This window comes from Xenopus laevis, chromosome 3L (genome assembly GCF_017654675.1).
Source record: "Xenopus laevis strain J_2021 chromosome 3L, Xenopus_laevis_v10.1, whole genome shotgun sequence".
Classification (NCBI taxonomy): Eukaryota; Metazoa; Chordata; class Amphibia; order Anura; family Pipidae; genus Xenopus; species Xenopus laevis.
In genome coordinates this window covers 85945047-85970075 of record NC_054375.1, presented here as the reverse complement: position 1 = coordinate 85970075, position 25029 = coordinate 85945047, and the positions used below count along the sequence as shown (strand labels likewise).

The window sequence follows — 25029 nt, the reverse complement described above, 5'->3', positions numbered from 1 at the left end:
GGTCTCACTTTAATAATAATAGACTAATGATATCTTTCAGTGACTTCAGTTCAAGAGTTTAGGTGGCCTCAGTTACAAAATATACCTTTGTCTGACACTTTAAATGACACTTATTAATAGTATATTTTTTAGTACTTGTACAGAGGGTAATTCTAAATACTATTAAATATAAAAAGCTATTTTTGTTTTGACGCAGTTTATTGTTGATCTGTTCATAAAGCTTACTTGTATTTATCATATTTAGCTAAGAAATATTGCGTATTGGTTGTAGTTATAGTTTTTTCTTTTTTAAAAAAACAGTAACATCAACATTTTTTAATTAATATTCGTTAGTATACATCAAAAAATAAACACCAAGACAAATTAAACTTTAAAATTGCAAAGCATTTATTAAGAAATAACTTACCGAAACTCCACTTCCGCTCCTGTTCAGAAAAGTCGACATGGCTACAATCCACCCTGCGGTGCACTATTTCTCCTCCCTGGCTATCTCTCATATTCTAATGACAGCATGTGAAGCGAGGTGAAGCTGCGGCATCAGGGAGTGCTATATTTTACAGATTACCCCGGCCTTCAAGTACACTGGAATCTGGCCTTGCAGTGCGGTGCAGTGCCCCTACCCCACATCCCGTGGCCAGGGCCCAACAGAGTGTCAGAAGTGAAGCCAGAAGGCTTAAACCTACTATAAATCTACTATCCCTGACCTGGCAAGCATAGCTCCGCGGAGAGCGATGCCTTGGTTGTGCATTTCGCGGAGGCTGCCTGACGACGTGGCTTTGGAGAAGTTACGGCTGAGATTGACTGTGCCCCTTTGGAGAGATCCCATGATCCACAGCATACGTTTGTTTTCTCCAATCTCTCTGCGTGTTGCTGTCATATATCGCCCCCAGGACCCTACTCCACCTTCTTGGATCACTTTGCTGCCTGGCTTCCATACTTTCTCTCCAGTGAGACACCTGCTCTCATTTTAGGGGACTTCAACATCCCCATTGATAACTCTGCTTCTGCTGCCACCTCTAAACTTCTCTCTCTAACAGCTTCTTTTGGTCTCTCTCAGTGGACCGACTCACCTACCCACACCGAGGGTCATGCTCTGGACCTTATATTCTGCCACTCATGCTGCCCATCCAACTTAATTAACTCTCCCTACCCTCTGTCTGACCATCATCTACTCTCCTTTCAGATACTGCTTTCACCTGCACCTTCACAACCATCTCTCTCTACCCACACGTATAGAAACCTTAATGCCTTTGAACCACAACAATTATCAACAGTATCAGCACAATCCATATCTCATATTAATACTCTCTCCTGTCCCAATATGGCAGCTTCTCTCTACAACGATGCCCTTTCAACAGCACTTGACTCCCTTGCACCTTCTACCACCCGTCACAGCCGGCCAGCTAAACCCCAACCCTGGCACACTAGTGTAACACCGTACCTCAGAAGATGTAGTAGATCAGCTGAGCGACGGTGGAGAAAGTCACGAACTGATCCTGACTTCATCCACTTCAAATTCATGCTCTCCTGCTATAACCGAGCTCTATCATTAGCCAAAGAACAATACTTCTCTTATCTAATATCTACTATGTCCTCCAAACCACAGCAGCTGTTTGCCACATTTAACTCACTCCTATGCCCCCCTCCACCTCCTCCACCTATTAATGTTACCGCCCAAGACCTTGCTCATTTCTTTAATGAAAAAATCGATCTCATTAGGCTGAGCATACCGTCCGACAACAATCTCAGACCAACGTGCAGTCCACTCACATCTACTTTGCACTCCTTCACCCCTGCAACTCTAGATGAAGTTAGCAAACTTCTAGCCAGCTCAAAACCCACCACCTGCTCCCTTGACCCCATACCCTCTCGCCTTCTCCACCCAATCTCTGATACACTCTCTCCTGCACTTACCCACCTATTCATTCTTTCACTCTCTACTGGTACCTTTCCATCATTATACAAACAAGCACTAATCACTCCTATCCTCAAAAAACCTTCCCTTGATCCCAGCTCTCCCACTAACTATCGACCGGTCTCCCTTCTTCCATTCGCATCGAAATTACTAGAAAGGCTTGTTTACAAACGCCTGATCCAGCATCTCACTCACAACTCCCTTCTCGACCCATTGCAATCTGGCTTCCGCCCATCACACTCGACTGAAACTGCACTCACCAAAGTAACCAATGATCTTCTATTGGCAAAGTCTAAAGGTCATTATTCCATTCTAATCCTTCTAGATCTCTCTGCAGCCTTTGACACAGTTGACCACACACTCCTCCTTGACATTCTACACTCATCTGGCATTCGGGACACTGCTCTTTCATGGTTTACATCTTATCTGTCTGACCGTTCCTTTAAAGTTTCCTTCTCTAACTCTACTTCTACTACTTTCCCACTCTCTGTTGGAGTTCCTCAAGGCTCTGTTCTTGGCCCCCTGCTGTTCTCGCTCTATACAACTTCACTAGGAAAACTCATTCAGTCATTTGGACTTCAGTATCACCTTTATGCTGATGACACCCAACTCTACTTGTCTACTCCTGATCTTTCTAATTCTGTCCTTTCCCAGGTCACAGACTGTCTCTCTGCTGTCTCCTCCTGGATGTCACAGCGCCACCTGAAACTGAACCTTTCTAAAACAGAACTCATTATATTTCCTCCAAGATCTTCCCCTGTCCCTCAGATATCACTCACCGTAAACAACACCACCTTTCATTCCACCACACAGGCACGCTGCCTAGGAGTCATCTTAGACTCTCATCTGTCTTTTTCACCACACATTCAAACACTTGCAAAATCTTGCCGTATTCAACTGCGCAACATTGCTCGAATACGACCATATCTCAGTTCAGAATCAACTAAAACACTGATTCAGTCTCTCATCATCTCCCGCCTTGATTACTGCAACTTACTCCTCACAGGTATTCCAACAAGTCACCTTTCACAACTCCAATCTATTCTAAATGCGGCCGCTAGACTCATTCATCTAGCTCGCTGCTCAACATCAGCTGCTCCCATATGTATGTCCCTTCACTGGCTCCCAATCTCTTCTAGAATCAAATTCAAATTACTTACACTCACATTCAAGGCCCTTAATAATGAAACCCCTCCCTATATTTCATCTCTAATGTCCAAATACACTCCTTCACGAAACCTACGCTCTGCTTCTGATCTTCGCCTCACTTTTCCTCTGGTCACTTCTGCCCATTCTCGTCTACAAGACTTCTCTCGGGCTTCTGCTTTTCTCTGGAACTCTCTGCCACAAGCTGTCAGACTTTCTCCTTCTTTCCAAACTTTCAAGCGCTCCTTAAAGACCCATCTGTTTAAAGAGGCCTATTCGATGTACCTTAACTAATCATTGCTGTATCAAAAATGACAAAGTGTTTATACAATCCTAATGTCTCAATTGTACCCTAACCTTTTAGTTTGTAAACCCTATTGTACTCTGTAATCCTTGTCTGTTATCCACAATTTATTCCCTGTTTGCTATAACTGCAGTAAAGCACTGCGTATCTTGACAGCGCTATATAAATAAATGATGATGATGATGATGATCCTGGACTGTTGCAGAAGATTCTTGGCTCGGCGGAGCAATGTGGCTGTATCTATAGCCTGCTTCGGTGTAACTACCCGAGTACAGAGTCTCGGGAGGAGAATCGTACCAGGGCTCCCTCGGCCGCTCGTAGTATTCTGGGGACTGCCTATGCCCATTGTACCTCTAGCAGAGATTCCCCACTAATTAGCCCAAATTCCCACCCTGGAGATCCCATGATCCTGGACTGTTGCAGAAGATTCTTGGCTCGGCGGAGCAATGTGGCTGTATCTATATCTCCAATACTTCCAACATTTACAGAGCAATCCTTTTATACATTACTTACAATATTTAAAATCTCAGTGGCTTAGCCTCCTTTTATAGTAATTATGGTGAAATTTCTTGGGATGGGTGTGGTATATGTCACAGCTTATCCTGTGGGTCTTTAGTGATTTATAATTACAATGTTTTGCTGTATGGTTTACAAATTACTCTCAAGTGTAAGATTTTGTCAGAATATTTCAACATAATCAGTTGCACACTGATGTTTTTCTGTGTTTGAGTGATGGAGGAGCTTTGCCATTTCAGGATGGCAAGTTCTGTATCCTGTTATTTCTCAAATGATAAATGCTGAACTTTCATAGTATGTAAGAGATGATTATACTGATGTGTAAAAAGCTTTACTTTTAGTGATGATATGACATTATAGTGTATAATGCAAAATGTAACCTTATAAAATTACACTGAAATAATTGTTAACATACATGGATATCAATTTTTTAAAGCAGTTGTTTTTAAAAAAATCTAAACAGGAAGTACCCAGAAAAGTGAAGTAATGGAAGTGTTTGCAGACAATTCTGGTCTGCTGTATTATACATGTCACCCCATCAAAAATTACACTTCATAAAAACTCATCAGTAATTAGGGATGCACTGAATCCACTTTTTTGGAATTCGGCCGAACCCCCGAATCATTTGCTTCCTTGTTTTGGGACAAAGTCACATGATTTCCCTCCCCACCCCTAATATACATATGCAAATTAGGATTCGGTTCGATAAGGCAGAAGGATTCGGCCGAATCTGAATCCTGCTTAAAAAGGCCGAATCCCGAACCGGATCCTGGATTTGGTGCATCTCTATCAGTAATAGATAATATTTATCTCCAATGAATATATTCACTCAGTTAATCACCGCTGTCCACCGGAATTTATCCATAAACATCAGTAATCTTAATGATCAACTTGTGAGATAATAGGGACAAAATGAGAGGACCCTTGACTGCAACCCTGGGGGAGCCAAGACAGTTTTTCAGCAAGGGGGGGGGGGTTCTTGATGAATTCTTGATGAATTGTGATCACTGCATCCATTGTTACATTGTTACACTACATATTTTTATGGCATCTTCATGTTTTTATATATTTGATCACTCTTGTATCCAGAATTATAACAGCTCCTGTTACTGTCACTACTTGCTAACCCATATTTGAGATTTTTTGACATTTACACTATTTACACTGAGTGCTAGGACGGTACAATATATTATAAATGAAAATACAAACAATGTCACGTACAGATTCATTACAATGGTGTAGTTGTATATAAATAAGTTATACAATGGAAATAATTTATATTGGGGTATTCACTATCTTTATAATGAATAATGGACTGGTTGTATTTATTTACAGAAAGCTGCCCCGCTATCTAATTTCAGCTTAAGCAATGCTTAAACATTTTTTTATAAAGATAATTCTGTCTATATACTGTGGGAAATAAATAGTTGGCATTTGCTCAATATGTCAGTTTTTCATTAGTTTGAAAATAATCCTGAGGTGATTAGAAATCATTTGGTCTCAATAAAAGAGTAAGAGTAAATCTGCTTATTTTATTTAATTTTCTTGTTCCATGATCTGTGTTACATTGCAAAAATGGTCAGGTGCCTTTGACTTAGATAGTGTAGATCATGACCTGGATGAATGAGAATCTTCATAGGCATCAAAAACCCACAATAGCCATGTCAATTTGTATTGCTGGTTTTTAGATGACCTTTTTTATGTATTCGTGCAAATTCTCACCTTAAATCAATGTGTATTACAGGTGGGACTCAGAGTAGTGATCAGCCATTTTTAATAAAACAACTGCAATTAAAAATGGGATTATTGGATAAAAGATGCAATGCTTGCTACAGTTCTATTCACTTATATCAACCACTCAGCAGGTTAACTGGTCACCTGTAGCTATGAGTTATATCACCTGGACAAATTTAGTACATTTTATTACAAAAGCGTTCAAGGAATGACTACCACACTACCCCATAACTAATGATGAACAGAGACCAAGAGGGATCTGTCTTTGTGTTCCACTCTTCTCCTTTTACCTCTACAGGACTTTAATTCAACCCCATTGAAAAAGGATGCACCTTTTTAGAGTATATCAGCAGTATCAGTATATCAGTATCATAATATATTTCTTTTTCATAAACTACCAATCCATAGCAACATTTGGGTCCACTGTCAATCCACTTATATTCTGACAGCATGCTAAAATAATATAATTAGAGATAATGGGTGTCAAACTGATGTCATTTCATCTGTTGTCCAGCTACACCATGCTTCTGTTTTAACAGTGGGAGTTGAGGTTCAGAAACAGACAAAGGACAGCAAGTTAGACTTAGACACGTACCATATAATGTTGTAGTGGTGAAGCCATTAACAAGATTTACAATATAAATCATTTTCTAATTATCCTACCTCTGTAACACTGAGGGGCAAATTTATCAAATGGCAAATTTTAGTTGGTTGTGAGTTTTTTTTTATACCTCAAATGAACTCACAACTTGCATGTCTTCTAATTTAAGAAAAAACTTGAATGGAAAAAACTTCAGGATTCAGGATTAATAACCTGAAAACTTGAATTAATAGAGTTTTCCGGGGGGGGGTATCAAGTTTCTCAAATTAATTGAGATTTTGTGTGAAACCCACTGAAAAAAAAACCCCGAACATCATGAAGGCTATTAACATATTCAAATGGTTCAAGGGACCTCTGCTATTGACTTCTACATGACTTCACTAGGTTTTAGTTTGAGTATTTTTGGATTAAAGATATTTCCAACTTAATGGTATACTAAATCATGAAAAATGTGTGTTTTTTTTATAAATCCCCCAAACATTTGAATTTTTGACTGAAAAATACCTGCGAAAAACTTGAATTTTTGGGAAAACACAACTTTGATAAATCTGCCCCTAAATGGGACTGTTATGTGGTATCTATTCCAGCTCTTCCTTCTAACCCTGAGAATCTCAATCATGTCTAATATTCATCTTAACTCACTGCCTTTATATGCATTTATAGCATATGCATGTCTGATTTAGTTATCATATTTAGTCATGTCTTATTGTGCATAACACAGTTGCCCTTAGCAGGGGTGATGCCCCTCCCTTTCCTGCACTGGATCAGATCTGGAAGGGTGGGTGCATCACTAGTGCAGAGAGCAAAATTGCTCTCTCTGCACTAGAAGAGCCAATGTTCCACTTTACTAACAGGAAATGTGGGTCTTAAAGTTACCAGGAGAGGCTTTTTGCTAAACTTGCCTTATGGCAGCAACGCCTCAGGCCCCCAAAGTGGCAAAATTAATGCACAAGTGTATTTGCAGACTGGGAACAAGTTGGGTTTATTTTTCCATCTCATGTCATTAAAAACGGCATAAGCATATTGTTTGTGTGGCCCAAGTATGCTGCACATATTTATGCAATCCACTTTGGGAACCATAAAATTACTGCCACATTCAGGGTGGCAGTAGCTCCAGGGGTTCTAAGCATCACTAGGTGCACATTTAGCAAAAGAGGCAGAACAGATGGCACAGAGGCACTTGGTATCAACATTTTTGCGTCACCATACTTGTGGCTGCATTTTTAAAGGACCCTTACTCTGGTTTAAATAAATATATTTATTTCTTGCTACATGTGAAGCTTATAATGACAGTCAGTTCATTGTTAACCAGTATGAAGCTTATCAATAATATAAAATGAATAAAGTGCTGAGGGGCTTGGGAAAATAAAAATACATTTTATTTGCCAAAATAAAAAGTGCTGATCAGCAAAACTGATAAATAAAAATGAATGTGCCAACAGTTGTTGGTGTCTTGTCTCATTTAATACTTGTGATAAAAATGATTGTGGGAAGAGGGCTAAAAAATGGCATATGCTGCAGAGAATATATGGAATTCTAATACTCACATCGTACACATATAATAGTTTTTTTTTTTAATCCAAAGATTTAATCAAAAATAACAAAAAAAAATTCAAACTTTTTCTTTTTAACTAACAATTCTAAGGCTACAAAATCCAACAAAACCAGTATTAAAAAGGTAGAGCCATTACTACTTGCTACTTGCTAAATTGCTACTTGCTACTTGCTAAATAAGATTCTGTATGCAAAAAAGCAGTCCTACAGCAAGTTCTTGATTTCTTAACTCTCAGTCAAACATTGATTGTACATGCTGGGAACTGCATGTCAACTACAGCTGAATGGACTATTTATTTTGACATTTGGAAACAAGGATTCTTTTTCCCCTGAATTATTTTATCCCTGATCGTTTTTAGCAATGCATTTGGGATATTTAAATGTTTTCTTGACCTTTAAAAGCACCAAGAAACGTTCACCCATTAAAGGATCAGCAAGATAACAAATCAGTTTAATAAAAATAAAATTGTTCCCTCTCTTCGTGTAATGGCATGTGCAGCACATATTATCACTCTTTACTTTTGAAGTTTATTTTCGAGTGCCATAGCACATCATTAATACTCCACTGAATGGTTTACTTTGTCAGACTCTGCATGGGAAAATAGGAGAAACCAGCCTGCCATTTGTGACTTGACTGCACATTTGTCTTTATTAATCTCTGCACTTTATCTGAAGTTCTTCATAAATTATAAATAAGTACTAATAAACTGAGAACCTTTCATAACCTATTCCAATTTGTAGTGCATATAGGGCAATTTTATGTATTGCCTAACATGACTATATCATTTCAGTAGGTTCATAATTTTCTACAGATGCAGGTCAGTACTTTCAAACCATTTTCATAATAATATACTTTTTAAAGTGGACCTGTCACCTACACATAAAAAGCTGCATAATGAAAGTCCTTTGCAAATTAAATATGAAACCCCCAAAAAATGTTTCATTAAAACATCCATACCTGTTAATATGGTGTTTAAATATCTAAACTGTCAATCAAATATTACCTGCCCTGCCTCTATGCCCGTGGCATAGAGGAGGGACAGTCAATTACTTTCACTTTCCATTCAGCACTTCCTACATGTCACTGCTCTCCTCACATTCCCCCTTCCCTCCTCAGGCTCTATAATTGTGTAGGGCACTGCACATGGACATTAGGTCCCCCATTCTGGTGCATACACAAGATTTTGGGGTGGTACACAATTTCCCTTAATAACCGTGTACACAAAATGGCTGCTGCCTGCTTGCTGTGATTGTATAATTCCAAGACAGAGGGAAACAAAATTTAAATAATAAATACAGTGTAAGTAAAGTTTATTTTGCTCAACTAACATGATAGAAAAGAATTTGAAATTATTTCTTAGGGTGACAGGTCCCCTTTAATAGGACTTCCCCCTGGGATCCTACATTTCACTGTGCACGCAAACAAACCAAGGGCACACATATATGTTGGGTCACATGAGCCAATTAATGGACAAAGGTCTGTCTTTTGCTTCCATATTTCTTACTGTTACAGTTAGAGCTGAGATATGTTTGGTCAGGTGATCTCTGAGGCAGCACACAGACCATCACGAAATAGCGGTTCCAAGGAAAAGGGCAATATTTACTCATATCTGTATTCCAGTTGGGTAAGATTCTTTGATAGCTTAATATTATATAAACTATCTGTTGCTTATGTAATAATTTTGGGGGTAACATTTTCCTTTAATAAGAAAAAGGACACCTGTAAGGCATATTTAAAGCGGAAGAATACTCTCTTGTTCAATATGACTTCAACAAATAGAACTTGTACTGGATATAATAACAATAACATAACAATATTCAAAAATAAGAATTAACACAGATAAACTACAGCATAATGGATTTTTTTCATATCCATAAGCCAAAATAATAGCAGTGTGAAAACAAAATTTTAAATAAAAAAAAAAATATTTTAAAGTATTGACAATGTATTTTCAGCAAAAGTTCTATGTAGTTTTTCTCATGTTAAAAATGGTATGAAATGCTTATAACTAGAGTTTGAACATTCTACAAAAACCTGATATACCGGTGCACATCACAGCATGTTTAAAATTCTTTTATGTCAAAAATTAAGTATGGCAAGAATATTAAAATTAACGTAGTAGACTGTGTTATGCTGTTGTAATCCTACTAACATTGAAATTTGCTCATGTTTGTCCACATATAAAACTCCTCAGAGAATAGTTGAGTTAGAACACAGGCTTGGCACATTGTGATATTTAAGTATTACCACAGCAGCCATTGAGGACATATAGGTTTCAAAGCCAATAACCCTTGACACACTTAGTCCCTTATATAAACTGTTATTTATTACCCAGCTTTAGAGTAATCGTTTTCTATATTATTAAAAGCTAGTGTAGTGTAATGTTACATGCATCAAAGGGCAGAATATCACATATATATATATATATATATATATATATATATATATATATATATATATATATATTTATTTATTTATTTATATTTTATTTTTTTTTCTGAAATTTAACTTCATAAAATACATATATGCACTTTTAGAAAAGTTTATTGTTAAAGTAATATTGACAGGTTCTGACAGAGAATGGGATTGTCGGTATCACTATAACTAACCCGTCCCCACAAAGCAACATATTTATGCATCTGGCACTCTTTCTATCTTGTTGCCTGAGCAAACATCCCTCTGTTACACTGGTTTTTGAGGACATATACAAATAGCTGAAACATAAGCCGTTGTTGAATGCAAAAATGCCAACATCCTATGACTTACACATGCTGAACTGAACAGAACAACTTATATTAATTCTGTAGCGCTCTGTATCTGAATATACAGATAAGCACTGATCCAATGTGTGATGAAAACTTTCTCTGTTGATGAATATATCCTGGTGAAATGCATGTTTTATTTTACTTTGATCAAAGTCCCAGTGTGAAGATCCTGGCAACAATGAACAGTATAGCACTACACTGCTGTTTATTGCTCACGGTAATTAATTATATATTTCTTAAGGGCCTGTTCTGCCACTATGTGCTAGTGACCTCATGAGAATAAAGGCATTTCATTCTACTTGTTTTAAATTGGTTTTATTTATGAGGTTTTTACTGCGTTGCTAAGAAAAGCTAAGAAGTTGTTGAAATCGGAAATGTCTCTGAATCTGTGGTCACAAGGGATTTGAGCTCTAAGGATCATGTTTATAAAGATACAACATTGCCATTAATTATGAATGACCTGTATATGTATAACCAGTTGTTAGCAAGAATCATAAAATTGTACCGCTACTTTAGCTGTACAATAATTTGCAAAATTTAATTGTATAATTGTTTGGATAATTTAACAAAAAAAAAAAATAATTCAAATCAATTATTCTACATAACAATATGCTGCTTAACATCATATGTATTGGTTGATTGGGTAACAAACAAATAGTACGTTTCTTAATTATTGGTCTTTATTATTTTTAAAAAATACTTAATCCTTTAATAGTTTGAATTAGATTAGGCAAACAGAATGATAAAAATGTATTATATTTTTACACTTTGAATGTTCTTCTATTATTTTGTATTAAACTATGATGAGTGACTGAGGCTAATTGGAAAATTTAGATGTGGTCAGTTTTTTTAGAGCTGGATAATAGGGATGTAGCGAACGTCGGAAAAAAAGTTCGCGAACATATTCGCGAACTTGCGCAAAAATGCGAGCGGTTCGCGAACGGTTCGCGAACCCCATAGACTTCAATGGGAAGGCGAACTTTAACATCTAGAAAAGACATTTCTGGCCAGAAAAATGATTTTAAAGTTGTTTAAAGGGTGCAACGACCTGGACAGTGGCATGCCAGAGGGGGATCAAGGGCAAAAATGTATCTGAAAAATCTGCCTGTGTGTGCTTGGAAGAGATAGTGTAGGGGGAGAGCTGTTAGTGATTTCAGGGACAGATGATAGTAAGCTTGCTGGCTAGTAATCTGCTTGATACTGCTCTGTATTGGAGGGACAGAAGTCTGCAGGGATTTGAGGGACATTTTAGCTTAGGTAGCTTTGCTGGCTAGTAATCTACTGTTCTCTTTAAACAACTGCCATACGTTGACCTTGTAGGCATTGTTTGCCCAGTTTTTTTGGACGCAGCCACTGAAGCACAGTTGCCAGAAAAAATATGCCATATAAATGCTGAAAATAGTAATTTTTCGCCATACGTTGACCTTGTAGACATTGTTTGCCCAGTTTTTTTGGACGCAGCCACTGAAGCACAGTTGCCAGAAAAATTATGCCATATAAATGCTGAAAATATAAATTTTTTTGGTTGCAGCCACTGAAGCACAGAGGCCAGAAAAATTATGCCATATAAATGCAGAAAATATGCATTTTTTTGGTCGCAGCCACTGAAGCACAGTTGCCAGAATAATTATGCCATATAAATGCTGAAAATATAAATTTTTTTGGTTGCAGCCACTGAAGCACAGAGGCCAGAAAAATTATGCCATATAAATGCAGAAAATATGCATTTTTTTGGTCGCAGCCACTGAAGCACAGTTGCCAGAAAAAATATGCCATATAAATGCTGAAAATAGTCATTTTTTGCCATATACGTTGAGTCAACGTATGGCAAAAAATTACTATTTTCAGCATTTATATGGCATATTTTTTCTGGCCTCTGTGCTTCAGTGGCTGCGGCCAAAAAAACTGGGCAAACAATGCCTACAAGGTCAACGTCGTTGACCTTGTAGGCATTGTTTGCCCAGTTTTTTTTGGCCGCAGCCACTGAAGCACAGAGGCCAGAAAAAATATGCCATATAAATGCTGAAAATAGTAATTTTTTTGGTCGCAGCCACTGAAGCACAGTTGCCAGAAAAATTATGCCATATAAATGCTGAAAATATAAATTTTTTTGGTTGCAGCCACTGAAGCACAGAGGCCAGAAAAATTATGCCATATAAATGCTGAAAATATAAATTTTTTTGGTTGCAGCCACTGAAGCACAGAGGCCAGAAAAATTATGCCATATAAATGCAGAAAATATGCATTTTTTTGGTCGCAGCCACTGAAGCACAGTTGCCAGAAAAATTATGCCATATAAATGCAGAAAATATGCATTTTTTTGGACGCAGCCACTGAAGCACAGTTGCCAGAAAAAATATGCCATATAAATGCTGAAAATAGTCATTTTTTGCCATACGTTGACCTTGTAGACATTGTTTGCCCAGTTTTTTTGGTTGCAGCCACTGAAGCACAGAGGCCAGAAAAAATTAAACCAGTAGGGTTTGCACCCTAGTTTGTAACGGTGGCGGAGGGAGGAGGAGGACGCTAAAGGACAGCTGTGTGTGGAGTCATGAGGCTTGAAGAGAAGGACAGCTGCATAGAAGTCAGAACAAGTCTTCCGGCGTGCAGTAACCCTCCGAGATCCACCCCTCATTCATTTTAATAAAGGTCAGGTAATCGACACTTTTGTGACCTAGGCGAGTTCTCTTCTCAGTTACAATCCCTCCTGCTGCACTGAAGGTCCTTTCTGAGAGCACACTTGAGGCTGGGCAAGACAAGAGGTTCATGGCAAATTGTGACAGCTCTGGCCACAGATCAAGCCTGCGCACCCAGTAGTCCAGGGGTTCATCGCTCCTCAGAGTGTCGATATCTGCAGTTAATGCCAGGTAGTCCGCTACCTGCCGGTCGAGGCGTTCTTTGAGGGTGGATCCAGAAGGGTTGTGGCGCTGCCTTGGACAGAAAAACATTTGCATGTCTGACGTTACAGACTGGCCAAAGGGCTTTGTCCTTGCAGGTGTGCTCGTGGCAGGATTACTGGCACCTCTGCCCCTGGAATGTTGATGAGTTCCTGAAGTGACATCACCCTTAAAAGCATTGTACAACATGTTTTGCAGGCTGGTTTGTAAATGCCGCATCTTTTCGGACTTGTGGTATGTTGGTAACATTTCTGACACTTTATGCTTGTACCGAGGGTCTAGTAGCGTTGCGACCCAGTACAGGTCCTTCTCCTTAAGCCTCTTGATACGGGGGTCCTTCAACAGGCATGACAGCATGAAAGACCCCATTCTCACAAGGTTGGATGCAGAGCTATCCATCTCCGCTTCCTCATTATCAAGGACTGCATCATCCACGGTCTCCTCCCCCCAGCCACGTACAAGACCAGGGGTCCCCAAAAGGTCACCACTAGCCCCCTGGGAAGCCTGCTCCTGTTGGTCCTCCTCCTCCTCCTCCACAAAGCCACCTTCCTCCTCTGACTCCACTTCTGGCACCTCTCCCTGCGTTGCAGCAGGTGCCTGGGTTCGTTCTGGTGATTCCGACCAGAAATCGTGCGCTTCCAGCTCCTCGTCACGCTGGTCTACAGCCTCATCTGTCACTCGTCGCACGGCACGCTCCAGGAAGAAAGCGAAGGGTATTAGGTCGCTGATGGTGCCTTCGGTGCGACTGACCATATTTGTCACCTCTTCAAAAGGTCGCATGAGCCTGCAGGCATCGCGCATAAGCACCCAGTAACGGGGGAAAAAAATCCCCAGCTGTGCAGATCCAGTCCTACCACCCAGTTCAAAAAGGTACTCGTTGACGGCCCTTTGTTGTTGCAGCAGACGTTCCAACATAAGGAGCGTTGAATTCCAGCGAGTCTGGCTGTCAGAAATCAAACGCCTGACTGGCATGTTGTAGCGCTGCTGAATGTCAGCAAGGCGTGCCATGGCTGTGTAGGAACGTCTGAAATGGGCCGACACCTTTCTGGACTGGGTGAGAACGTCCTGGAATCCTGGGTACTTGGAGACAAAACGTTGGACTATTAAATTTAACACATGTGCCATGCAGGGCACATGTGTTAAATTGCCTAGTCTCAACGCTGCCAACAGATTGCTTCCATTGTCACACACCACTTTTCCGATCTGCAGTTGGTGTGGGGTCAGCCACCGATCGGCCTGTGACTGCAGAGATGACAGGAGTACAGATCCGGTATGGTTTTTGCTTTCCAGGCACGTCATCCCCAAGACAGCGTGACAACGGCGTACCTGGCACGTCGAATAGCCTAGGGGGAGCTGGGGGTGCACAGGTGTGGAGGAGGAGAAGGAGGACCCAGCAGCAGAGTAAGAAGAAGAAGAAGACGAGGTAGAGAGCGATGGAGGAGTAGAGGTGGTGGCAGAACCGCGTGCAATCCGTGGCGGTGACACCAACTCCACTGTTGTTGTTGAGCTACCCATTCCCTGCTTCCCAGCCATTACCAAGTTCACCCAGTGGGCAGTGTAGGTGACATACCTGCCCTGACCATGCTTGGAGGACCATGCATCAGTAGTCATATGGACCTTTGGCCCAACACTAAGTGACAGAGATGCGGTAACTTGGCTCTGCACATGTTGGTACAGGTGTGGTATTCCCTTTTTAGAAAAAAAATTGCGGCTGGGTACCTTCCACTGCGGTGTCCCAATTGCTACAAATTTGCGGAAGGCCTCAGAGTCCACCAGCTGGTATGGTAAAAGCTGGCGGGCTAAGAGTGCAGACAAGCCAGCTGTCAGACGCCGGGCAAGGGGGTGACAGTCAGACATTGGCTTCTTACGCTCAAACATGGCCTTCACAGAAACTTGGCTGGTGGCAGATGACTGGGAATGGGAACAGGTGGTCAAGGTGGAAGGCGGAGTGGAGGGTGGTTCAGACGGGTCAAGGAGAGCAGAGGTAGAGCAGTAAGATGCTGGACCAGAAGGAGTGTGGCTTTTAGTTTGCCTGTTGCCTTTGAGGTGTTGCTCCCAAAGTGCTTTGTGCTTGCCGCTCATGTGCCTTCGCATAGAAGTTGTACCTATGTGGCTGTTGGGCTTACCAAGGCTCAGTTTCTGACTGCACTCATTGCAAATTACAATGCTTTTGTCAGAGGCACACACATTAAAAAAATCCCACACTGCTGACTTTTTGGAAGTGTGCGATCTGGCGGTAACAGTAGAAGTTGGCGGAGTTGGCGGTATTGGCGGCAATGGCGGGTGCGTTGGCCGGCTGAACACAGGTGCCGATACATGTTGTTGCCCTGCTGATCCCTGCGGGCTGTCCTCCCTGCTTCTTCTAAGTCTTATTCTCCTACTGCCTCTCTGACTCTCCGTCTCTCCATCTGAACTACCCTCCTCTTGCTCTCTTCTACTAGGCACCCACAAAACATCAATCTCCTCATCATCATTCTCCTCAGATGCATCAATTTCTTCTGACACATCACAGAAGGAAGCAGCAGCGGGGACCTCCTCCTCATCACTCATTATGTCCATCTCTATCGTGTTCTCTGCCAGAATTAAATCTGGTGTAAGGTCCTCATCTCCTTCATCTTCTTCTGGCAATAATGGTTGCGCATTACTCAGTTCAAGAAACTCATTGGAAAATAACTCCTCTGACCCCAGTGAAGAAGGGGCACCGGTGGTGGAGGAAGTGTTACGTGGGGTGGCCATAGCAGTGGAGGATGAGGAGGATGTTGTGGTAAAGTTAGAAACGGTAGAGGATGGGGTGTGCTGTGTAAGCCAGTCAACTACCTCTTCAGCATTTTGGGAGTTCAGGGTCATTGGCTTTTTAAAACTGGGAAATTTGCTAGGGCCACAGGATTGCATAGCAGCACGGCCCCTAGCACGGCCTCTGCGTGGCGGCCTGCCTTTGCCTGGCATTATTTTTAAAAAAACAACAACAACAACAAAAACTCAGTTGGTTTTTCTGGAAACGATAATACACACAGCTAGATGGCGGGTTGAAGAAAACACTGTGCAAATAATGCCTACAAAGTCAACGTATACACTACTACAGCGGTGGATACGGATTACGTAAAATATATGAATGCTGCTTGAAAAAAAGTAACTCAAGTGGTTTTCTAGAGACGATAATATTATCAATATTTAGACAAAATGTGAACAAGGTCACACAGCTCGATGGCGGGTTGAAGAAAACAGTGTGCAAATAATGCCTACAAGGTCAACGTATACACTACTACAGCGGTGGATACGGATTACGTAAAATATATGAATGCTGCTTGAAAAAAAGTAACTCAAGTGGTTTTTCTAGAGACGATAATATTATCAATATTTAGACAAAATGTGAACAAGCTCACACAGCTCGATGGCGGGTTGAAGAAAACAGTGTGTAAATAATGCCTACAAGGTCAACGTATACACTACTACAGCGGTGGATACGGATTACGTAAAATATATGAATGCTGCTTGAAAAAAAGTAACTCAAGTGGTTTTTCTAGAGACGATAATATTATCAATATTTAGACAAAATGTGAACAAGCTCACACAGCTCGATGGCGGGTTGAAGAAAACAGTGTGCAAATAATGCCTACAAGGTCAACGTATACACTACTACAGCGGTGGATACGGATTACGTAAAATATATGAATGCTGCTTGAAAAAAGTAACTCAAGTGGTTTTTCTAGAGACGATAATATTATCAATATTTAGACAAAATGTGAACAAGCTCACACAGCTCGATGGCGGGTTGAAGAAAACAGTGTGCAAATAATGCCTACAAGGTCAACGTATACACTACTACAGCGGTGGATACGGATTACGTAAAATATATGAATGCTGCTTGAAAAAAAGTAACTCAAGTGGTTTTTCTAGAGACGATAATATTATCAATATTTAGACAAAATGTGAACAAGCTCACACAGCTCGATGGCGGGTTGAAGAAAACACTGTGCAAATAATGCCTACAAGGCCAACGTATACACTACTACAGCGGTGGATACGGATTACGTAAAATATATGAATGCTGCTTGAAAAAAGTGACTCCGGTGTTTTTTCTGGAGACGGTAATATTATGGATATTTAGACAGAATGGGAACAAGGTCACACAGCTCGATGGCGGGTTGAAGAAAACAGTGTGCAAATAATGCCTACAAGGCCAACGTATACACTACTACAGCGGTGGATACGGATTACGTAAAATATATGAATGCTGCTTGAAAAAAGTGACTCCGGTGTTTTTTCTGGAGACGGTAATATTATGGATATTTAGACAGAATGGGAACAAGGTCACACAGCTCGATGGCGGGTTGAAGAAAACAGTGTGCAAATAATGCCTACAAGGCCAACGTATACACTACTACAGCGGTGGATACGGATTACGTAAAATATATGAATGCTGCTTGAAAAAAGTGACTCCGGTGTTTTTTCTGGAGACGGTAATATTATGGATATTTAGACAGAATGGGAACAAGGTCACACAGCTCGATGGCGGGTTGAAGAAAACAGTGTGCAAATAATGCCTACAAGGCCAACGTATACACTACTACAGCGGTGGATACGGATTACGTAAAATATATTATGGCTGCTTGAAAAAAGTGACTCCGGTGTTTTTTCTGGAGACGGTAATATTATGGATATTTAGACAGAATGTGAACAAGGTCACACAGCTCGATGGCGGGTTGAAGAAAAACAGTGTGCAAATAATGCCTACAGGGCAAATAATGCCTAAAAGGTCAACTTATACACTACTACAGCGGTAGTAAAATAAAAAAAAGTAAAATAAAAAAAAAATGAATATTAAAAAAAAAAATTAAAGTTGGTGCTGCTGAACTACTAGGAGCAGCAGATTAGCACACCAGTCCCACTCCCCAACACTGCTAGACTAATAGCACTGGGCTCTTATAGTAGTAGTAGTAGTAGTAGTAGTAAAACAACAAAAAAATAAATAAAAGCAGTCCTTACAAGGACTACTGTTATTGCAGCAGTCAGCAGATGAGATCAGAAGCAGGACAGCTGCCCACTGCAGCTACATACAGAGCACTGCAGTAGAAGGTAGATTACTAGCCAGCAAAGCTACCTAAGCTTAAATGTCCCTCAAACCCCTGCAGACTTCTGTCCCTCCAATAACAGAGCAGTATCAAAACGATTACTAGCCAGCAAACTTTCAACTGTCCCTGAAATCACTAACAGGCAGCAGCTCTCTCCCTACACTATCTCTTCAGCACACACAGGCAGAGTGAAAAAACGCTGCAGGGCTTCGGTTTTTATAGGGAAGGGGAGTGGTCCAGGGGAGAGCTTCCTGATTGGCTGCCATGTACCTGCTGGTCTGGGGTGAGAGGGCAAAAAAAAGCGCCAACAATGGCGAACCCAAAATGGCGAACGTCGCGCGACGTTCGCGAACTTCCGGCGAGCGCGAACACCCGATGTTCGCGCGAACAAGTTCGCCGGCGAACAGTTCGCGACATCTCTACTGGATAAGTGCATATGCGTCATGAGCAAAAATGAGAGTACTGAAATGCATTGAATGTATAGTTTAAACATTTCCCATGTTCTGGCATTTTGTGTCAACAAAATATTTCCCAAAAGTGACTGCAATTAAAATGGATTGACTGCAATACTAAAAACCATCTATATATGTTATTACCTTTGTCTAATTTCTTTATGTGATAGCATGTTACTCCATCAGGACAAAACAAGAGTTTGTTTTTGACCAAAACAAAACTTTAAAAAAAGAGGAGGGAAGAACAAAAATGTTATCTGGCCGAATCTGAAAAATTGATCAGTGCATTCTTACTGTAGTAAATAATCTCTGCAGTAAAATCAAGATTTTTATGGATTTAAATCCTCAGAAATTTAACTGGTTGAGGCCTTTTTCTGTTTACCCTAGATATCCTAGATACCCTTGAAATGTTTCTCTTGTTATACTGAAAAATCAAGTAAATCCTTTGTTTTTCAAAATGCTTTCAGGAAGACAGCTGGTTATCAGAATGTAAAATTATGATTCCACCTAACCCCTAAGCATAGCTAACATTTGTTGTGTTAACAATTAAACAAGGAAAGGTGGCTCCTTAGGGCAGGGACACACATGCAGTTTTACGCCGTGCTAATGCATTGTGGTTTTTACTTTCCGTCCTAAATCCTTGGTAATCATGCCCCTTTGCTCATTCAGAACTCTTGCTTGGCTCCTCTCCTATTAAGACCTGTCGACATCCGAGTAGCTGAGGGCTCCTACCCAGGCCAAAGGTGGCTGCTACAAGAGGAAGCAGAGCCGTGACCAGGGAGCCAAGCACTTGTTCTTGATTTAGTGTGCCAATTGTGACAGTAGGCTTTTTAAAAAGCGGGCCGTGTTACTGTGCCGTAAAACAAAGAGGAAATTTGGGTTGAATTTACCTTTATTCTCAAGTATATTAAATAAACAGTGTCAACGGACCTTTGTGTTGGCACTATATAAATACATGTTAATAATATATCTGTTTCGCTTAAATGATTAGCCTATTTTTCTGCAATTTTCCAATATAAATTTGAAATTATATTTTATCAGTGATTGCAGCAACCATTTGGTTTCTAAGGCTTAATATGTTTTGTATATTTTATTGCTCATCTTTTCTTGTGAGATCAGCTCCTCTTCATAATTAATTCCAAACATTCAAACAAACATCTGGTTGCTAAAATGAAAGACCATTTTAAAATGCACTTTAGAAAGATAAAAACAGAAAGTAAAATAAATCTCAAACCATTAAAGGGGTGGTTCACCTTTAAGTTAACCTTTAGTACATTATAGAATGGCCAATTCTAAGCAATGTTTCAATTGGTTGTCATTATTTATTTTTGTATAATTTTTGAAACATTTCGAGATTTGAAATGCTCTATAAGGCTACAAATTTATTATTTATTGCTACTTTTTTTTTTTTACTCATTTTTCTATTCAGGCCCTCTCTTATTCATGTTCAGATCAATGCATGGTCTCAAAATATCACTCTCTACATCATACTAAGGGGCACATTTACTTCGCTCGAGTGAAGGATTCGATTAAAAAATACTTTGAATTTCGAAGGGTTTTTTTTGGCTACTTCGACCTTCGACTACGACTTTGACTTTGAATCGAACAATTCGAACTAAAAATCGTTCGACTATTTGACCATTTGATAGTTGATAGTTTGATAGTCGAAGCACTGTCTCTTCTACCACCTACTTCGCCACCTAAACCCTACCGAGCACCAATGTTAGCCTATGGGGAAGGTCCCCATAGGCTTTCCTAGCTTTTTTTGATCGAAGGAAAATCGTTAGATCGATGGATTAAAATTCTTCGAATTGTTCGATTCGAAGGATTTAATCGTTCGATCGAACGATTTTTCCTTTGATCGTTTGATCGAAGGAAATGCGGTAAATCCTTTGACTTCGAGATCCGAAGTCAAAGGATTTTACTTTGACTGTCGAATATTGAGGGTTAATTAACCCTCAATATTCAACCAATAGTAAATGTGCCCCTAAATGTTAATTCATCAAAGATGAACAAACCCTTTAAAAAAATAATAAATAGGCAAACCATTAGTGATAGAGAATTTATTAACCAGGCATGGATTTGCGGCGAATTTCCACATTTCGCTACCTGCAAATATTTACCAGGGAAAAATTTGCATGCATAAAAATAGTTTTTTTGATGGCCGATGATGCATTTGGACAAAAAAGTCATGCATGTAAAAATTGTCTCGCACATAAAAATTGTCGCTCATCAAAATAATTTTTATGCCCACTGACACAACCGCGAAACAGGACGGATTCACTCATCACTACAAACCATATTCAAAGTTGTCTAGACTATTTCCATTAAGTAAGACTTATTTTAAAAGTGGTCCTATGCATTTAAATATAAAACTGAACCAATAGTATTTTTTTCCGCCATATCACATTTAATTCAAGATGCACACAATATATTTTTTGTTTTAAATGGAATACATAAAAATGATTTTGTTGTTGTGATCTTGAACTTCGCACTGTTGGTTTCTTAGTAGATAGATACAGATTGGCTAGCTAGATGGATGGTTAGCATTTTAGATTGTGTGCATGTATGATTACATGAAGTAGTATAAAGTTAATATATATTCATCTGTACTGTTCTTTTTACAGAGCTCAGGGATTTAAACAGAACATCAGTCTTCCACAGCCCATTCCTTGACTTGCATATTATGTATGTGGATGAATATCAAGAAAGACTATTTGTTGGAGGCAAAAATCTTCTTTATTCTTTAAGCCTGGAACAAGTCAGTGAAAACTACAAAGAGGTACTGTAATTATGCTATTAGTAAAAACACACATGCACAGCAAGACACACACTCTAAGAACTCTTTTGTGCAGAGTTCTATCATGTTCATAAATCACAAGGCATTCATTAAAAGGCCCCTGATAGGGGTTTATTATGTCCAATAGTTTTGCCTGTACATGCTATATAGGCATTTTATTACGGTTTGTTTACTTTTGCATTTTGTCTTTCTTGCTAAAAGACCCTATGTTCATTACAAATATTGTTTAAGCCACACATGTTTATGTTTGACAAATGAACAGGATATTTTTCTACATAATGCTTGACCTTTTATTAGAGAAAAAAATTAAGCTAACGAGGTTGACTCGATTAGTATTTTTTAACTCAGACTAATATTATTAAGCTTACCAAAGGTCAGACCTGCAGATTTCTGGTGTCCCTGAAAATTGGTTCAATTGATAACACTGATACACGAAGCAGTTATTTTCCCTGTAACCATTTCCAGATTCAGAAAACTGACTGCTCTTGCCATAAAGCATATATGTTATTCCCACTGGAGATTTTCCTAAATAAGTCATATTTTTGACAGCCTTGTTTCTTTTCGGAATAAATTACAGATTTGTTTTCTTGATGAAAACCTGACTTTGACAATAACTCTATTCAGAGGAAGCATAGTGTTTTCCACCTTTTGGGGTTATGCTGATTAACTAGAACACTTCTGCAATTTAATCTTAGGTAATTCCTTACATTTAAAACAATTACAGAGACACAGAAACTCTTTCATTAAATAATTTTAGTGTACATGTAAAAGGAACTGATTACATCTGACACCTGATTAATGGTTTGTAGGATTTTTTTCTTCTTAATATGGCTACTCAGTTACTTCAAACTGAAACTTTGCATCAGAAGACATCATTTATTTCTCCAACATTGCATATTTTTCACCTAGGATTCACATAATACAAAAACCTTCTTCCCAAGATTGCACCTTTTCTAAAGAATGTTCACATATATCTCATAACCAACCATCAAATTCTTTATAAGTTTCCATGTCCATTGTTTCTCTTTATCATCGTAATTAATACTATGGTTGCACTACCCAATGAAAGGTTGTCAAGAAAGGATCTGGTAATTACAAAATAAATCTCACAGATCCATTTAAATATTGTAGAATCCAAGATTACTAGTAAAATTCTTATGGACAACTGCTTTGAACTTACTAGCCTATTTCATTAAACACAGTATCACGGTTTCCTTTTCTAAAGAACAAAATATACATTGCTTTAGATATTATTCTTCATGTTTCTTGGTGTATTAAGCTCGATGAATAATTTTAGTTTTGTTACAGCTGTTGCTGCTTCCTCTTTTATTCCCAAAGGAGAATATCAATTCTCACCTCTCTTCACACTAAAATTCCCATCTCACATTGGGAAACAATAAATACCTTTATGGTAGCTGCTTTGGATGGAAATTACATAGCTTGGATTAGGAAAGGTATGCATCATTCATATGTTGCAGACACTGTATTTGAGTCTTAATGTGACAAATGTGTCTGGGGTATACAGTGTAATATTGCCAAGGAACATCTTAGTTATTTTTAGCACACATTTGCACAGCTGTACCAATAACATTGCAATGAATACACAGACTTGTATGTTTCTTAAATTAGATATAAGGTATAACATATGAAGTTTGTTCATGCATGCACAGGCCTTTGTGTCTGAAATGAGTGCTACGGGTGACAAGGTCCTTCCTATAAGCCTGTGCTGCATTATGTGCCCCAACTGAAAGCAACTGAGGCAGATGATCTTATTGTATCATATGCAGGTAATTGTTTACTGTGAACTGCAGGCACGCACATGTTGAAATACCAAGGGACTATTTATACTTGCCCCCAAATGAGAGCAAGGACTCAGAAGACACAGCTTTTTAACAAGAGGTCCCACCTCCAGCCTCCAGCCATTCTGTTACAATATTAGTAGTTGCTTTACATCTCTCAAGTTTGAAAGGTAGGCTTTTTGTAGACATATTTACATATTCCCTTTTATGGGTGAGCGTAAAAGAAAAGTGTAGCATGGCTGAACTTATTAACCTATGCCTAAATAGGAAGGGCATTCTAAAGATGGTATGTAATGGGGGAATTGGGGAATTAAAAAATTCCTCTTCTGAACTGAAGTCAGGATTATTTGTAATGATATGGAGCTACAGCACTGCATGCAGTAGCTCACGTTTTTAGAAATTATTACTGTGTAGAAATATACAAATGATGCTAGAGATACCCAATATGTGGCTAATTGCTATCACAGCTTTCAGGAGGTACTGAACGTTGCAGATTAACAACAGCCAGAAGAGTGGCTGACCCATTATATTTTTTACCAAGACAGAGGTGGTAGTCTCTGTGCACTATTTTAGGTTTCATCTTTTCTGAGAACAACTACAGACTCTCAAATGTCACCCAACTGCATTTGGACTGACTGCCTCTAATGAGAAAATGGGATTGAGTGTTTTGTTTAGCTCAATATAATTTTATAGCTACTCTTGAAATTGAGCAAAAGTTCTGACTTTTGAGTATATACCTGTATATTTCAGTGGCGCCAAAGGTACAAAGTAGTGCATCTTGAATGTGGCTAGACATGTCTCATTATATATGCTTCAAGCTGAATAGATACCTAATCATCCTACAATTGGTCTGACTGTATGGACCTTAGACCAGACATTGTACAGTACAGCTAAAATATAAGTTGATTAAATTGTGTATGTGATTAAGATATACCATATGTACATTATGAACTGGCTCATCCACTTTTGCTGTGATTAATTTAGTCAGTTTTTTTAGAATTGCTCCCCACAGGAATCTGAACTGAAGTTTGTTTGACTTTATTTTAAGAAGATTTGTGGATAAATTGTTTATACTTCTTAAAATTATTGGAATTGAACTAACACCAATGAGGTTGCTATTAAAAAAAAAAAACCTGCAGCTAGACTGAGACCAATATTAAAAGGTGAAAAAAAAAAGAAATCCTAGGCCCAGGTCAATAAAGACAGCCATTAGTCATGTCTCTGCAGACTCCTACTCCCAGGTCAATAAAGAGAGCCAAAAATCATGTAGCTGTCCACTATTCCCTATGTAGTGTCCAGCAACCACACTATCTAAAGAGCACCTTATTGAGTTTGGTTATTCATTTCAAGCACTGCCATCCTCAGGATATTGGGTCCTATAACATAGTATAGAAGTATAGAAGTAATGTTCAGTACCTCTTTAATATGTACTGTTATAGTTTATATTGCCTATTATTTGCTAGTTGAAGTGAC

The 25029-nt window shown here is 39.2% G+C and overlaps 1 protein-coding gene across 1 annotated transcript in view; it reads left to right on the top strand.

The window, feature by feature from the left end:
- sema3e.L (semaphorin 3E L homeolog) overlaps positions 1-25029 on the top strand; it is a 102300-nt gene that overhangs the window by 37395 nt on the left and 39876 nt on the right. The window contains exon 2 of the mRNA XM_041586555.1: positions 21585-21739. Within this exon, the coding sequence (XP_041442489.1) occupies positions 21585-21739 (155 nt within the window). The remainder of the gene's footprint in view (positions 1-21584; positions 21740-25029) is intronic.